Source organism: Hypomesus nipponensis, chromosome 16 (genome assembly GCF_054491055.1).
Source record: "Hypomesus nipponensis isolate SF chromosome 16, ASM5449105v1, whole genome shotgun sequence".
In the NCBI taxonomy this organism is placed as follows: domain Eukaryota; kingdom Metazoa; phylum Chordata; class Actinopteri; order Osmeriformes; family Osmeridae; genus Hypomesus; species Hypomesus nipponensis.
Window position 1 is genome coordinate 9,757,928 of NC_140376.1, and position 18,367 is coordinate 9,776,294.

At 45.7% G+C, this 18,367-nt stretch overlaps 2 protein-coding genes across 5 annotated transcripts in view; one reads left to right on the top strand and one right to left on the bottom strand.

Moving 5' to 3' along the window:
• Positions 1–17,014, top strand: part of nr5a2 (nuclear receptor subfamily 5, group A, member 2) — a 55,206-nt gene extending 38,192 nt beyond the window's left edge. For all 4 annotated transcript variants that reach the window (XM_084676348.1, XM_084676345.1, XM_084676347.1 and 1 more), the window contains one exon: positions 14,164–17,014. In XM_084676348.1, coding sequence (XP_084532474.1) covers positions 14,164–14,411 — 248 coding nt within the window. In that variant the 3' untranslated portion in view covers positions 14,412–17,014. The remainder of the gene's footprint in view (positions 1–14,163) is intronic.
• The window catches only part of LOC146254747 (adhesion G protein-coupled receptor D2), a 65,075-nt gene continuing 63,714 nt past the window's right edge, over positions 17,007–18,367 (bottom strand). The window contains exon 25 of the mRNA XM_084676341.1: positions 17,007–17,487. Within this exon, the coding sequence (XP_084532467.1) occupies positions 17,365–17,487 (123 nt within the window). The 3' untranslated portion in view covers positions 17,007–17,364. The remainder of the gene's footprint in view (positions 17,488–18,367) is intronic.

The following is an 18,367-nucleotide window of genomic DNA, read 5'->3' on the forward strand; positions in this document are numbered from 1 at the left end:
TGCCATAGCCTTTCTGTCTGTTTCTGTCTCTCTCTGTCTGTTTCTTTCTCTCTGTGTCTATCTGTCTGTCCCTCTCTCTGTCTCTCTCTCACTCTCACTTACTCACTCACTCTCTCTCTCTCTCTCTCTCTCTCTCTTTCTCTCTCCCTCTCTCTCTCTGTCTCTGTCTCTGTCTATCTTTCTTGTGCAATCACTCAAAATTGAAGCCTTTTAAAGGGAATCAAAGGTACTTAGGTTTCCGCCTGGCTTGATGTGAGTCCGACAGCCCCATAGCTTGGGCTGTGGGTCCTCTCTATCAAGGGTGTCAGAGCCTCTGTCATCGCTCACCGTCAACCATCAGCTCTGGGGCTCTCAATAAAGCCAAGTGTCAATAAGTAGGGGAGGAGACATTACTTGACCTGAGAGCTCCCTTGTCTTAGTAGAGAGAGAGTGTGTTAGGGGGCAGGGGGCAAGAGAGGAGGGAGGGGTTGTGTGTGTGTGGCTGGAGTGTTTTTTTTTTTTTCACCTTCTGTTGTTCGATTGAACTTCGTCCTTTGTGTCCTGGGGTCGGTGCTTTCTCACCTTCTTTCTCGCTTTCCGTCTCTGTGTCTCTCTCTCTCTCACCCCGTCTCTCTCTCACCCCGTCTCTCTCTCTCTCTCTCCCCCTCGCTCTCTCCCTCTGTATCTCTTTCATCCACTCTCTTTCACCCTCTCTCTCACCCTCTCTTTCTCTCTCTGTCTTTCTCTATATCTCCCTCCCTCTCACACTCTCTCTCTCTCTCTCTCTCTCTCTCTCTCTCTCTCTCTCTCTCTCTCCCCTCGCTCTCTCCCTCTGTATCTCTTTCATCCACTCTCTTTCACCCTCTCTCTCACCCTCTCTTTCTCTCTCTGTCTTTCTCTATATCTCCCTCCCTCTCACACTCTCTCTCTCTCTCTCTCTCTCTCTCTCTCTCTCTCTCTCTCTCTCTCTCACACACGCACATACTATCACTGTCTCTCAAACACACTGTCTTTCACACTCCCTCTCTCACACTCCCTCTCTTTCCTGTATATCTCTCTTGCCCTCTGTCACTCTTCCTCCCTCTCTCTCTCTCTCTCTCTCTCTCTCTCTCTCTCTCTCTCTAACTCTCTCATATACTTTCTCATCTCTCTATCCCACACTTTCTCCCTCTCACTCCTTTCATTCTAAATGTACTTTCCTCCCTTCATCCTTCTCTATCTCTCTTTCTCTCTCAGATTTATCAATCTGTCAATTCAGAAATATTGATCTTCCCTGGAGAGGGCTCTCAGTGTGAGTGTTTGTGTGTGTGTGTGTGTTTGTTACATGCCAGATGTTGCTAAAGCACCATAAGATGGCAGTTATGTTGAGGTTTGGGCTGTGACCCCCTGTCTCCAGGTTAGCCTGTCATGTGTAATTGTGGGAGGCAGCCCCCGTCATATCTGGTCAAAGCCGAGCAAAGCCAGAGAAATCCAGCCACTGCTGGTGCTAAGTGCTCCCTGCGGGTGCCAGATTTGTGGGTAGAGCTCTAAATAACCCCCAATCTGGACCCTTTTACTTCAAGAGCAAGGAAAACCAGAGAAAGACAGATACTCATAACTGACTGAAGCTCAGTTTGTCATAGGGTTTCCTCTTCTCCTGCTAGCACTGGCAGCGCAGACAAAAACAGTCCCATCACAATGGATCCGTGCGACTGTACTTGTGACGATGACAGACTTTCCTGCTGACACAACTTTAAGGTCGTCTCACACTAAAGATAGATTCCATTTTGAATTTTGGAATGACAATGACAATTGTGGAGTGAGCATTGTAGCCCCCTGTTCCATCCTCCCTTCCACCACTCCCTCTCCCTCTGGGCCCTCTCCCTAGTCTCAGCTCCCTCCCTCCTTCCAATGTGTCCACCAACCCTCCTTTCTGATCCCCTTCTCTCCCCCATTTTCCAGTTGTCTCCCTGCCCCGCCCCTCCACCCCCTAACCCACACTGCTAGTTAGCGTCTCTCATTAGCATGGTTAGCACATCTTCAGAAGGGCCGTTTCTCTGTGTGCGAGGTCAGGCGCCAATCTGCTGAAACAACACAAAAGCCTCCCCCCCCCCCCAACCCCCCCTCTCCACTCCTCTTTTATGCCCCTACTCAGAAAATAAAAAATGAAAAATCATAGTTCCCAGACAGGTATGTCCTAATTAAGCAACAAGGCGTTGGGTTCTGCTGCTCCGAATCAATGCTCTGATCCCGGTGAGCGCGCTGGGGAGTTGAGTGGTGAACGCACGCCGGGCCATAATGCCTCGCAAATATTCATTTCCTGAAATGAACCGAATCATTTGGAATTCGGCGGGGATTGATTAACACTCGGGCGCTGGCGACGGTTCGATATTTACACCCTGCGAGACCCGAGCCGGGGCCAAATAATGGAGTACATAACCACAGCGACGTCTTAATTAAATGCGAGATAATAGGGCCGAGGTTTTTTCTTGTGAGCCAAGCAGTTTGGCAGTGAGGGGCTGTAAGTCATGTGGACGAAAGTCATGTGTGTGATGTCCACTTGATCGATGCCTGTGTAAACCATGCAATGCTGTGTGCGTTTTTCGTCCGTGTGTAGGATATTTTGTGGGTGTGCACGCTTGTGTGTGCGTGCAGTCTTGTGTGTGCGGTTTGTACACCACCTTATAGAGTGAATGGTTTGTCCAATAAAATCAGTAATGAAATGTATAGGGGGGGGGGGGGGGGGTGAATTCAAGAGGAGATGAAGAGCACAGGAAGTGCGTCTGGTTCCCGTTCTCGTTCTTGTCTTTTGTGAAGTGCTCAGACAAATATACCTTGATGAAAAAGCACTGGGTTTTCATCACTTCCACATTCGCTTACTACTGTTGTAAAAAAAAAAACTGTAGCTTCCTTGGCAGCTACAGTTGTAAGAGAAAAAACGATTTGCCCTGTGTAATGAACCTGATATGACTGCTTTTACAGAATGTTGCTCCTTTGGTTGTCCAAAAAGGCAAACTCTCGTCTGGTGTAGGGTCCCTAGTTTGAGAAGCATTCAATATAATGAGGAGTCTAAAAGGCTTTCAGACTTTATCAAGCTTTAAAAGCACCAGACATTACAGCACAACGTAGTGTTTAAGTAGGGGAGTTTGGGGATTGGGTGGCTGTGTATTTTCATCCCTAACCCTGACAATCAACATTCAAAGCATGTTGGAGGTTCCACTTTGCTCCTGACTGATTTCAACACTTCCATATCTCTAATGTCTCAGTTCAGCGTCGATGGTATCTCAAATCTTTAGCCCTCGCTCCAGTTATTTTTCCGGTGATCATGTTTGTGTCTTATCAGTTAGTTATGTTGTGTTTCATTCTGCGATTGCATCAGCACAACTCTTTATCTATGGTTAAACAAGTCGCGTTATCAGTTGACTAAAGAGTGCAACCGTTTATTTAGGTCATGATATTTAAGTCACTAGACCCCCCTTAACACTCATTATCTGATAATGTGAAGAAAAAACACGTTTTACACAAGATATCTCAATACAGCTCCTCCTGCATGCTGTTAAGGACAGGACTGTTCTAGTCTTTCTCTCATCAACCCTGTGAAAGAAAGTTCCCATTTCTTTCACAACACCCACACAGTACATTACCCAAAAACTGGACATGGCACAAGACAGACCACCATGTGCAAAGTTTTCTCCTGTCCAAAAAAGCCCTATCTTTCTCTCCTCCTCTCCACCTCCTCTGTCCCGGCAAGGTCTGATTTAAGGCAGGATGAGGAATGGATGTTGGTGTAGAGAGAAGCGCCCGATTCCCATCCTCTCCTCCCTCCCTCCCTCCCTCCCCCTCTTTCTCCTTCCTTCCCTTCCTCTCTCTCTCTCTCCCTCCCTCTCTCTCTTGCTCTCCCCTTGCCGGGTCCTTATTACAACCTGTCAGTTTATTATAAAACATTAGAAAAGCAGAGGGACACTTGCAGTTACTGTCTTATCGATCGGTGAGGATAGGCTCTGTGATTTAGCGTCCGGCCCTGCCCAATAACACCTCCACATTCTCAGCCCTCCCCATTAAGCCCCATGTGCTTTCCTTTGGCTACTGATGTATCAACATTAACAGTTACAAGCGGCTACAGAAAATCAATGTTCAACTTTTATTACCGGGTGCATAAAGGCGGCGAGGGCTACCCACGCGGTGGTGCTTAGCAGTCAAGGAGAAGCTCGGACGCGTAGCGTGCGTGTCAGGTGCTTTCTAAGTGATATCTGCAGTGGAGATATCAATCATGTGTTAGGCAGGGCTGCTGGGAGAACTCCACAGGATGTGTGCGTGTGAGAACATGGGAATACACATCTTGTTGGAGAACGCAAACGGACACATTCCCGAACACGTGAAATGTACGCGCGTGTACGTCAGGTGCTGGGTGCGCCAGCCTGAGCATGCATGCTCGCATCTGTTGTGTGCTACGTGAAACGCGGCTCCAAACACGAGCACACGCTCACGTCGACTCCTTTACGCCACCGTCAAGACGCATGTTTTGACTTGTTTACCACTTTACACCTTTCCTCCCTTCCTTTCCACCCACCCCCACCCTGAGCGAATTAAGGTGAAATCATTGAACAAGCTCCCTGCAAACTCTTAACTGTCCGTCAACTCTATCTAAGAGGACACATTTGAAATGGAATAACCGAGACCGCGGCAGATTCTGAGGCTCCCTCAAACATTTATGAGCCTGGCGTCACAGTGGCCCTGCTGGGACAAACAAGACCGGTCCTCGCTCTTGTTCTCGATCAATGGAGCCCAAGTTCATTACGCGCGCTTACACACTCACACACCGGCACGCACACCCCGGGCCCTTCTGACGGCGGGCTCAGGTAGCAAGGGGGGCCCCGGCGGTGGGGGGTGGTGGTAGGGGGGGTTATCAGAGCTCTTGTTTACAGGTCTGGAGGTCTCCCCGGGCTGGGCTTGAGGTTATCATTATGTACAGGTCGCTGCTGTGATGCTAATGCTCTCACCACTGGGCGCGCTCGCAAACGTCCACGCACGGGGCTACCCGCTCTCCACCAATTAGAGGCTGAGGTTAGGCGGAGTGGAAGGGGGGGGGAGGGGTGGGGAGGGGTGAGGAGGGGGGGGGGTGCAGGGGCACTGTGGAGAATGGAAAAGGTTTTATTCATTTTAATTATTATTTTATTTTTTTATACTCTCATAACAGGCTCTCACCATGGTCTGTTCAGTATCGGCCCTCACTCCAAGATTAGACATCTATAAAAAAGATTAAAGAAGCATTTGTTTTGAAGAAAATATTTTCAAGGGGGCTGAGAAAGCGAGAAAACGGCTGAGGTTTTAACTTGCGTGGTTGGGCTTGCTGTGGTTCTCTCAAGGCAGCCGCACGGAGCTCCTGTCAGCCTGGGACTGTGTGTGAGAGGAGAGAAAGAGCAACTGCCACGGTCAGGCCAAGTATTGATCAGACCGGCAGGCGAAACCTTATTTAAACATTACACACAAACACAGATAAGGCGTTACACAAGCCCTATGCGCAGAGCTGTCATTTCTCCATCGATCCCTGCCTGAGATTTCTACTGCCTTGGCCATCTATAAAGCTGTCCCTGTCTCACACGCACACATGCACACACACACACACACAAATGCACCCAGAGAAGGATCCAGGTCAAAGGCTTTCCTGGCCCTCTCAGGCTGTTAGGATAACACAGGTCAAGTGTGCAAAAAGACACACATGCTATGAAATAGACTTACACCCTTCTGTCAATCATTTGTGAGGCTCCATAAACATGAACGGTTGTCTTTTGAGCATGAATCCTCTTGCAGAAACCCATGGGGACATGTCATCCAACACAGCTGTGCCCACACTTTACCACGGTCCTTGCCACATCTACAACCCATTTCACATTGTATTAACGTTATTCGTTTGACTTCGTAAAAATTCTTTCATTTAAGCTTTGAAACGGATGCAACTTCAGCACTTTACACGGCCATTTAGAAGCACACATGGTATGGATACACGGTACAACCCATTTCACAGTATTATTAACATTATTCGTTTGACTTAGTAAAACTTATCTCCTTTAAGCTTTGAAAGGGATGCAACTTCAGCACTTTACACGGCCATTTAGAAGCACACATGGTGTGGATACACAGAAACAGCTCGAAAAAAGTCAGTGTCGGCCCCTCCCCGGAAAGATGTGTTGTTTTCGCCAGTGAGTCTGGCACGGAGAACAAGCCGCATAGCGACAGCTAACGCACAGGAGAAGAAATGGTGGCCATGCCTGGCATTAGGCAACCATCTGCTCCTGCCAGCCTGGACGTATACGGTGCCCAGGCCTCTGTGGGGCAGTGGTGGGGGTTGGGGGGGGGGGGGGGTGAGATGTGGCAGTCAGGTGGCCCTACAGCAGACAGGGTGGGGGGGGGGAAGGGGTATGGCATGTGCTTCCCTTTGCTCTTTTTCGGACAATGCGGGTTACGAGATACAGGCAGGTCGGAGAACAAGGGGAGGGGGGTGCGGGGGGACATGTGGGTGGAGCGGTAACCGGAGACAGTGATTAAACGTTTGAAAGCGCACAGATGATCCGACAGGTGCAATACGGCCATGTGTCTCTCTCTATCTGTATCTCTCTCTCTCTGTCTCTATGTCTCTCTGTCTCTCTCTCTCTCTTTCTCCAGGCCCAATCGACGGATAGACAAGACACACTCACACACATTCTCCTGGTGGGGGGGGGGGGGGCACTTGTGCAAATGTTATTTAAAGAAACAAAGCCGTCTGCAGAGTCCACTGTCTTGACCCCGTCAACCCGGCCACCCCCCTTCTCCCAAACATCCTCTCCCCATCACTCTTGGTTGGAGTGTAACACAAACTGTTTTGGGGGGGGGGGGGGGGCGCTGGACAGGGGGCCAAGGGTTGTGTTGAGAGTGGGAATCCGAATTTAGACAATGGAGGGGGGCATGGGGGGGGCACAGTCTGCCTCCAGTGCCAAAACGGATGCCCCCGGTGTCACGGAAAGCTGGATGGCTATCAGGTTAGAGGTTGTGGACGAGGACAGGGTGGGGGCTGCCGTGTCCGTCAGTGGAGCAAATGGTCTGACAGCATCGTGTTTGATAGGGCTTGCCATCGCCCTGCCATGCCCCTCCTTCCCTACCCCTTGCAGGGGGCACAGGCGTTTACACTGCTGTGGTAGTGTTGCACAAGGGTGCCACCTGGCAAACAATGTTAGTCTCTAATAAATCTCTGCCGGACAGCGGTGAAACTGAAGGAAAAAAAACACTTTTTACAACATAATGACAAAATTATTTTGTTAGCCCTCTAATCTATCCTCATTTAAAATGCCGGGCTCCGGGAACACTAGAGGGACCCAACCAGGAAATGCTCCTCTGAAACAGCACTCGGCTTTGACAGGCAGTGCGCAAACATGTCATGTTACATTACCCTGGAGATAGAGGGGAAGACCACCGCAGCCAACAAAGCTGAATAAATTAAACCCAATTTACACTGAAGTCACATGACAGGGGAAATGGAATCAAAGAAAGAGAGAGAGAGAGAGAGATAGGAAATCAGGGGTTAGACATGCAAACAGAAGTTGTGTTTCTTTAGTCAGCATTCTCTTCTGTTCAAACCGAAGGATAAATAAAAGACTGGAGATGAAGAGAGGGACACCACTGGAAAAGGAGCAAAATGAGAGAGAGCACGAGAGACAGGAGGAGAGAGAGGATGGTAAAAATACGACGCTATGGATTAACTGTCCTTCACACAGAAAATATACATCCCCAGGCAGGCTGTTGAATTATTAATTCAAATTTGTCAGAGAAAGAATGAGAGAAATATATTGATGGGAGCTTGGCTTTAATGGCCTCATTAGGGCTGAGGTTTCCCACTCTGGGCGGGATTTCTGCTTCTACAGGAGTTTAGTGGAGAGAGGTTGGGGCGGGAGGTGGAGGGCATACTTGACCCCCCAATGATTTTCTGTCACTTTATCATAAACAAGAAACATTGATGCTAACCCCCCCCACACCGCCCCCCCCCCCTTCCCACCCCCCCACCTCCCATCCGACTCACCTCACACGCGTAATTAGCTGGTGAAAGTGCACTGCATATAGAATAGACAACGAACACACACCCCAACCATTCCCCTTCTATCCTTGGAGGTGGGACTGGGGGTGTAGACTGAAGAGTGGAGGGCGGGTGCTGGGCAGAGTTAAGTAGAAGGCTGAAGTGAAACGCTGCCGAGCATATTGTTTGTTTTCCTACTCTCGTTGATTCTTTTTCAGTGTCATTCAGTGGTTCGCGGCCGAGTTAGCCAGGTTACTGTGGCGCTAGCTAGCTTCATTAGCAAGTAGCAGGGAGAAGCGAAACGCTGCCGAGCATATTGTTTGTTTGCCTGCTCTCGTTGATTCTTTTTCAGTGTCATTCAGTGGTTTGCGGCCAAGTTAGCCAGGTTACTGTGGCGCTAGCTAGCTTCATTAGCGCTGGCTAGGTGGCTTCTTGTGTTGCCAGGAGCCCTGTTGGCAGAACAGGGGTTAAGCGCATTAGAGAGGTGAGAGAGCATAGGCCCGGGAGTGCGGACTGACCCTGCAGAGGTCGACACATTGAAAGGAATTTGGCTCTGCCTCTGGGAGGGCTAAAGAGGGGGGCGGACAGGGGATGGTGGGGGGTTGGGGTAGGGATTGGACTCAGAGAGGGCAGAGAGGACCATTGCTTATGCAAGTACACCTTTCTCCCTCTCTGTCTCTCCCTCTCACCTAACAAAATACAGTGTAGTGCTATGCAATGCTTAGAGAGAGAGAGAGAAGTTTTGAGTGAATCCTGCTTCCCTCCCTTTATTATGGGATGAAATACAATGAAATGACTAAAGAAATAGAGGACCGACCAAAGTACCTGGTAGACAGACCTTATTCTGCTGTGTTGGTACCAGTGCAATTCACTATGTGGATAGACAGTGCCATATTGACATCACAAGATTGGCTGAATTGTAAGAAGGTGGGGATTTGCCGGTGATTATTTGTGTTGATACAAACCTCTTCACCGCTGCTTCTCACAACTCTTAAAAACATGGGCACTGGGGCCACATCCAGAATGAATGGATGTAAATATATTTCCCTCTCTCCTCAGGATAAAGCTCTAGTGCTTTGCAGCGAGCATTAGCGAGAAGAGAGGTTAGCCTTCTGGCTCGGAGCACCACTCTTGTTTATTTCATCATACCTAAGGCGCTTTTCTCGTCCTCCTAGCATCTTCACCGCGCCCAGCGAGCCAGTCGACCCGTCCTTGGGCGACAGAATGGACTTGGCAAGCTACCTGCTTAGTATAACAACGATAGCGATGGCGGCTCAGATTTGACTTAATATATCCCCAACTGGACCGTTCCTGTTTAATTCTCTTTCATAGCTAGGCAGCGTTGGCCCCAGTGGTATAGAAGGTTGACGAGGGGAGAGAAAATTGAGCCTTCATGCCTTATTCTGACTCGCTGACAAAAGCCTGTCCCCATAGGCTCATCATCGACCAATGAGAAGGCTTGTTGTGAGAACCAGGAACTAGCGTAAACTGCTAATTGTGCATTGTACACCTTCAGTTTGGTCTGAGTGCAGGCCGGAATTGGTCTCTGTTGGTCTCTGTCAGACTGTACTTTTAGCATTGGGCTAGCGCAAAACGCAGAATACCTTTTAAGGTTTAATGAAACGTCATTAACCTTTTATGAGGTCTACATAGGTGCTTCACCACTCATTTATAAGTAAAGTCATATCAATCACAAAGCTTACTCGTGGAGGTCCTTAAATATAGTGCTCATGTAGGCCCTACAAATTACTTATTAAAGCAACATGAAAGCCTAACTGTTACTCTATGCTTAGGCTCCCTGGAAATATGTTTTGTCCCAGATAGCCAGGTACTGTCACTCCGGAAAGTTGCTGATAACATGTTCGCCAAGGCGTGTGAATGTGGGGCAGCCAGTGTATATCAAACCCTGAATCTTTATGGAGATCAAAATCCAGCTGAGTTTGATAATGGCCCTGTGTGACGGCCCATAAACTCTCTCATACTTATAAATGTACTGTTCGCACTAGGCCGAAGCTGTTATGATACTGTAGCTAGTGCTAGCCAGTGGATAACCTTAAAGATTCCCATGAAATCTTAGGAGGAACACGGCTCCAATTTTTCCACGTTGCCACTCAGGTGTGGAATCTCTGAGAGGTGAAAAACCCCCAAGTGGGAAATTGGTTTGGGGGAGCAATTTGGGTGCTTTGTGGGTGGAAAGATAGGGAGCAGACTGTTTCGTAGTGCTCAAGAGGAAAGTGTTCAGGAGACAGCCTTACTCACGTGGAAAGCCTTTCAATATTTATTGTTTGGAATCTGTGTGTCTGTGTCAATTAATTTTGTTTGTTGCCTTAACCGGTACACGCATTGCACCACTGAACAAGTACGAAAACATGTACCATTCTATTGCCCAGTCAGTGACTCAGCAGTCTAGTTATGATTAAACTTAGTTAGAAAGCTGACCTGGTGGCCATTGCCCTTTTTCTTGCTTCATTCAAGATTCTCCATAAACCCTCATACGCACATGTGCATATTGACAAAGGCACACACACGCATACACAAACACAGACACAACACAGAGGCACACACACATCTGGGCAAGGGTCAGTGGGTTTTCTCTCTTTCTCTCTCTCTCTTTCTTTCTCTCTCTCTCTCCGACACCACGTTCCCCAGATTGGAAGGAGGTTAGGGTTCAGGTAATAAGTTAATGATAAAGAAAGTTGTCATTTACAAGACTGAGAGATGATAAAAATGATTACAGTGCTCTGCAAAAGGAATGTTTTACATAGACGCCAAGTCCCAAACACTCCCTCTCTCTCTTTGTTGTCACCGCGGTAATCATAAAAGAAAAACGTTGACCCTGGTTTAAAGCTCACGTTTTATTATAACATACAGACACTTCATAGTGATTGTTGTTGTTTTTTTCTCTTCCTTGATTTTTCAGGGACATTCTGTTTAGGTTTGCACTGGAAAAAAAGGCTTTCTTACGTTTAAACTTGAGACTTCAGTTTGTCGTCTCAGACCTCAAGACTGCAGTTCATTTTTTATCTTTTCAACGTGTTTCTCTGTATTGCCATCTTGCCTGCTCTGTCTCTAGTGTTCAGGTGTTCCCTAGGGGGAGGGGGGAAAAATACTAGGTTTGTGTCTCCATTGATGAATTAATTCCATTAAAAGAGCATCCACAACACAGACTAATTCAAGTTTGTTAACAGTATTTGTGTGCATTTGTGTGACAAGTGAGAACGCACTGGCACACAAACATGTGTGCACAGATCTTATGTGAATGTTTTAGATGTAACGCCATGCAGATTTGGTCTAATTAAAAGGCGCTGAGGAGTATTGAGGGCCTGTGTATGTGTGTGTGTGTGTGTGTGTGTGTGGGGGGGGGGGGGGGCGTGCGTGTAGGGTCGTGGGTTTGGCGTGATTGCTCGTCAAACGAAACAATGTATTCCACGGGACCTCAGGGTCTCCATTTGAGCTCTCGACGCGATGCGGCAATGCACTGAGCCTATTTTATGTGAAAAAAGTTGATAATTAGTCCCACAGTGACTAGACAGAGAGATGGAGAGAAGGAAGAGAGAGAGAGTGCTTACCAGACTAAGCGTTAAAACCTGACTCCGTTTGAGCAGCGTTGATCAAAATAATGATTCCATCCCTCCTTTCCTTCCTCCTTCCCTCCCTCTTCTGTAGCTCATGAGTGAAGTTTTCTCAAACCACAATCCAAAATGGGACTAATTCTGGCCCAGTAATCCTGTTTGTTTGTTGGCTTGGTTCGCTACTCAGAAAAGGGAACAAGTTGTTGTCATCGATCATCACTGTAGTATGAACAGTCCCTACATTTTTTTTTTTTTTTTTACAGAAGGCGGCCCTCATAATAATTAGCAATTAAAATTATATATTTTCCCCTCATTAGCTAGAGAGGCACTGGCTTGGAAATGTCTGTAGTTTGGAGATCCCCCCTCCCCCCTCCCCCCTCTCTAACTACCTCACAGACACTCAACCCTCCCCTCACACACACACACGCATATACTGTACACACAACCCCAGACGATACCATGGCAACATCAGGCATGTTTTGTCTGTGATCTGGGCTAGCCCTGTCACGTTTTCTCATATTTCTTAAATGGAAATAAGCAGTGAAAATGACATTGGACTGTTCATGTAAGGATGTTTTGACGACAAAGCTACAATTTCAAGGGCAAAAGGAAGACCATTTTCAAAACTTTTTTATTTTACAACATTTTAGTGGGCCAGATTGAGAACAGGGGAGGCCCTGGGATGTAGTATATAAAATAATTATACAATGAATCCTACACAATGTAACACAAAAACAACATGGTATACTCCAAAAATGGCAAAGAGATATTCTGTATGTTACTGTTCATTGTGCTGAATGCATCTGACTATTTGCAGAGAGAAGCACCACTAGCTCAGACAGCATGTTTAGCCCCAGTCCTCCTTGTTGAGGTCTGCAAGGATAAGAGGAGGTCAGCAACGTGAGTGACAGCAGGAAAAAGCATATGTCATATTTGTTTGGAGGGTCTTTTGTCAGTCCCCCCTCCCCTTCCTGTCCCCCTCCTGGCCTTAGTTAGCCTCTCTGTGTCATAAAGGGGTCAGGGTGAACACACACACATAAAGGCCAAACATGCAATCTACAAATTAAGGAGAAAGTGCATCGTTCCATAAGTGGAGGTGCCTTGAAGGACTGGTTTCTCATTCTTCAGACCTCATTTGTTGCCGTTGTATCTCGCTCCCACCTTCCTCCTCCCTGATGCTCCAAGTCAGAGAGAGAGAGAGAGAGAGAGAGAGAGAGAGAGAGAGAGAGAGAAGAAAGAAAGAAACTGAACAGAAACGAGGGAGGGAGGGAGGGAGGGAGGGAGGGAGGGAGGGAGGGAGGGAGGGAGGGAGGGAGGGAGGGAGGGAGGGAGGGAGGGAGGGAGGGAGGGAGGGAGGGAGGGAGGGAAGGATGGAAGGATGGAAGGGAGGGAGGGAGGGAGGGAGGGAGGGAGGGAGGGAGGGAGGGAGGGAGGGAGGGAGGGAGGGAGGGAGGGAGGGAGGGAGGGAGGGAGGGAGGGAGGGAGGGAGGGAGGGAGGGAGGGGGGAGGAAGGAAGGAAGGAAGGAAGGAAGGAAGGGAGGGAGGGAGGGAGGAAGGAAGGAAGGAAGGAAGGAAGGAAGGAAGGAAGGAAGGAAGGAAGGAAGGAAGGAAGGACGGAAGGAAGGAAGGAAGGAAGGAAGGAAGGAAGGAAGGAAGGAAGGAAGGAAGGAAGGAAGGAAGGAAGGAAGGAAGGAGAGAGAGGTAAAGCAATAGCAGCATGGTCAGGATGAGTGATGAGTGTGCCAGCAGTGGCAACAGAGGAGGCAGCCTTTTTTCTGGGATGTCAGTGCCAGCTGGTGCATTTGTGTGTGCTGGACATGCCTAAGCTCTGTGTGTGTGTGTGGATGGTCCAGGGGTTCCAGCTGGATACAGGGACCCTGACAATATCAATTAGCCCTTTCAGAAACAACTCAAAGTGGGGTTGAACAGATTCATTATTATTATTTTATTTTGTATATATTCTGCCCCAAATTGTCGCTCTTTGTTCCATTACACTTTCATCCATTTAAAGTACAGTGTCTAATTTTGTATGCACTGGACATCTTCAAGTTTAAATCTGAGCCCAACTTCAGAGAAATATCGTAAGAAAAGCATAGCAAGAAAGCTGTTAGAAAGTGCTTTCAATTCAGTACATTTAAGAACCAGCTATTTTTATCTTTCATCTGTTCAAATTAAAGATTTTACAGACATAGAACATTGAAAGTCTTGTTAAAGGGACAGTATATTATCTCAAGTCAAGTCAAGCCTTTGCCATGGCTATAATTCTGGCCTTCGTAATTCATATACTCTGGGGTAGGGAATCTCTGAGGAAAGGGCTTATTTCGATTCTCTCTCCATTCTATTCTCCTGGGAGGATCTGGTGAAAAAATACAAGGGGAAATTGCATCATTCAGTGTTGTGAAAAAAAATCCTTTTAAGATTTCATCACCTGCCGCTTTATCCTCTGTTATCACTTAGTCGCTCAGAGGAAAGGATTATTTTTACATTAATGTTACATATAATAAACCTTATCTTATATCTAACTGAGTGTTTTTCTTGATTTCCTGTTTCTCCCCCAACTTCCTGTTTCCTTCCCCTTCCCCTTTGTAGATGTGAAGAACCTGGAGAACTTCCACCTGGTGGAGAGCGTCCAGGAGCAGGTCAACGCAGCCCTGCTAGACTACGTCATGTGCAACTACCCCCAGCAGACGGACAAGTTTGGCCAGCTACTCCTACGGCTGCCGGAGATACGCGCCATCAGCCTTCAGGCCGAGGAGTACCTCTACTACAAACACCTCAACGGAGACGTACCGTGCAACAACCTGCTCATTGAGATGCTCCACGCCAAGAGGGCCTAGAAAGAACTACAATACCCATGATGCACCTGGTCCAATCACCGGGGGCCCTGGACTCCATCAGCGCTAACGCCGGCGTCTCTACTCCCTACTGTAATTGTAGACTTGGAAGAAAAACGCTCAAGCAGGTGATAGCACATAATAAAAAACATGACAGTACATTCACACAGACGGGACACATCCTTACAAACACGTCAATCCCTTTACTCTGCAAGTTTCTCTGGCCTTTCTCGGGTCTTGAGGGTGAAAAAAAAACTTGGAAAACACTTTTTTCTTTATGGGCAAGGTTTTACAGCACAAATACAAGTATTGTCAGACTTGATTTGCAGGTCAAGCTACAAACCATGAGTATGATGCACCTGTCACACTGTTGGTAGCTTACATGCATGGAAGACGGCATTCTTGCTCACAGCCCATGGTGAGGACTTGAAGCATGGACAGTGACTTTGTTTGAAGGCATTTGCTCTTTGAAGATAGCCACGGCCGTCACATTTGGTACAAGATAGTCGGTTACCTGGGACACACATTACCAAAATGGCTGCCCTACCACTCATTGCAGACAGGTAAATGGTGGCAATGTAAAAAAACAGATCCTCAGTTCCAAAACCCTCACTCAAGAAAAAACTCGGCAAACTAACTTTAAACTTTAAAAACAAAAGAAGTGAACACAGACAAAATAAATCTTCTCCCTCTGATTCCTAATGCCCCTTCAAAAAACGGTTTTCTGTTTGTCTATATCAAATCTGTTTTAAACACATCATAAGTTATGAATATATCTTGTTATAAAACATCAGTGTATTTGTACCATATTTCCCTTAAAAAAATATCTTTCTCATGAATAACTGGAACTAAAGCATGAATCTGGTGACAAGGAGGAGCTATGCTGCCTTCCTCCAAACAGACCAAAGCCTGCTGCAGAACAAAAAAAGTAACAAAACCTTAACTATCAGTATTATACAATTTTGTGATGTCACAGTTATGTGAGTCTTGCCTTACTTCATTTCCATGCTAGCTAACCGTGCAGATGTGAATGAAAAATATGTACAAATATATATAAAGTATTAATGTTGTAAAAATTTAAAAAAGAATAATTCAAGATGTGTTTACATTAATGTTGTCATGTGGGAGAGAACTGTGATGAAGCAAATTGCAAAGCAATGATTTCCTTAAAAAAGAAAAAGTTAAAAAAAAAAGGGATTCCTCTGGTTTGTTTTATTTGGTGTGTACAGTGTTTATTTCTTTATTTGACCAGTACTTAATTATGTCGTGAGACACTAAAATCAGAAAGGAATCTCAGTAGAATTTCTATCTGTTTCATTTTTTTGATGGCATTCAATAATTTTTGCAGATTGTGTAAGGGTTCCGTTTCAAAAATTTTGTTTTTTTGTAGAACTGTTATTTTTTATGGTCTTCTACCTTTTTTGATGTATGTCACTGGTTACGCTTAATAATGAAGATAATTTATTGCATCTTTAGTTTTCTAGTTGTGAGGCGTACATAAGGCGTCAACGGCAATTTGTTTACCGTAGCATGTTATTTTTTTTTATAATAGTTTTTAAAATGCAGCTCTGGAACAAAACAATGAACACAGAAACTATCTGATTTGTTTTGGATTCTGTTAAATTACTCCAAGAATCCAAACTGTAAACTGAAGAGACGTATTTTATTTAAGTGAATGGGTGTGGCTGATTTTCTTGTTGCATCACTTTTTATTATTGAATTTCTGATGTCCCAAGCTTATATTTCAGTCCGGTCTGTTCCACGGTATACCAAAGACTGCATCTGTCTATTGAGCTGTGGTTACTTGTAATGTGTCCAAATGAACAAACAAATCTTTTTTTTTTCTTTCAGCCATTTAGATGTTTGTCATTCCGCACTATCCTTGCGTAAAATTCTATAGTTGTTGTCTTATCACAGTTTTACCAAACGTCCAAGTACTACTTGGATAGGGCCTCACAAAAAATCTGTCAAGTACCGTCATCGTTCTGGCTGTGAGTCATCACGTTGTGTTTGATGAAGAGTCTCACCTCTGTGGCATGTTTATCAAAACAAAGCATTTTTCCCCCTCACATGTCCACATTTGCATTTGTACAGAACATTTTAAGTATCCTGTTGGCATAAGCTTCAAATTTGTCTGTGACAAAACCAGATTTTTTACAGAAACATTATGGCTTTTGTAAGTGTAAGTGGTTATTTAACTCAGTATTCATTCAAAGCAGTGTGTTTTGTACAGAAGAAAAAAAGCCCTTTCGGCTAAATCTTTTGCTTTAACCCCTATGATGTCTTTGAGCTTTACTGTCTTGTTGCCCCACTCCTCTAAAATGTGTGTACTGAATTGATCAGACAATCTCTATCGGTCCCCTCCCCCCTCTCATTTGTGTGTTATTGTAAAGTTCTGCAGCTGCCTTGGATGTCGTCAAACACAGACACATACACGCATATCCCAGATACATCTCTCCTGAACATGCTGACCTTCGGCTCTTTTATGACCTTTCACCCCCTGCTGTCCCACTCACCCGTCATGCCACTTCCTGTCACAGGGAGGTTATTTGAAGCTGATGGAATTTTTCCTCATATTTCAATAAAATAAGTATATGCTTACGACACTTTTCTTTTTCCTTGTTATCATTGTCACCTGTAAAGGTGTGTGCTGCTATTTCAGTCTAGTCACTGCATTGTAAAGTTATTGTCAGGCCTGGCCATAACGTTGTACCAATAGATCCCAGTCCAGTAAAGTCACATTTTATTTCAGCATGGACGTTTGACCAGATCCTAGATATGTACCGAGGTCAAATTTTAGTACTTGTCATTTTATGCAAACATACTTCATTATGTATGTCATTCATTTAGCGGGGGGTACTAGTACAAAGTACTAGTAAAAAAAACATATACAAAGTGACTACAAGAACAAAACAGGAAACAAAAAGATTAGAGAAATAACAAGGAAGTTTGTCAGTTAAAAAAGGCTGTGAGACTTCTGAGGTGCGGGGTTTATGGTGAAACATGCCTTAAGCTCTGCCTCCACCTCCACATGAAGGTTGCAACCACCTGGATTGACCTCTGCTGAGGATGTGGGCACCTACGTGGGGGAGAGAGAGCACACAGTCAGGGAGAGGGTTTTGGTGCCCTCAAAGGAGAGCATACTGACCTGTGGGGATGGCCTAGACATGTATTGACATAGAAACAGACAAACAGATAGAAAGAGGACACCTCAGTCCTCTACTATGGATTTCTTTAGACAAAAAGGCAGTATTGCATTACCTATCAGTTCATTAAATATTGTAGTACTTATTGTTGAATTATTACAATTCAAGTGATAAAGACACACTCCTAAGATGGTACCAGAGATAGTAATAATATTGGTATTTATAGTGGTATTTATATCACGGCTATCAAACAGCATTCAAGAAATTTCACCTCCTGGTGAAAAAGACAAACTCCAAGCTTGGCACACAGTGCACTTTCTCATGTGAAGAGTGTTCAACCTGTAAACCCTCTACATGAATTTGTATAAATAATGTATATACATTTACACACAGACTCTTAACAAGTGAAGCCTCGGGTGATGAAAAAAAAGGACTCCAAAATATATGCTGCCTCCATCCCAGAAGGTAGCAAAACTCTGAGCTCTATCTCTTAAGATAACACAAAAACAAAACAAAGGAAAAGTTTGCCGACAGCAAAAAAAATTATAAGAGCGACGTATCTTCACACATGGCAGTTCCTAAACGAGTTCTTCCTTCATGGCAGAAACACCCTGGAGTTGTGTGCATTTTCAGTGCATCTGAACCGTTTCTTGGAACACATCACACATAGTGTTCTCATTAGTTTTCTAGCATATTCCGTATTCGCACAGAAGAGATGGATACTGCCTGTGCAACAAGTTAAAATGTCGGTGGTCACAACCGAGTCGGGTCTAGCAACAAGTGGAGAAATGGCAGCAGAAATGATAGAAATTA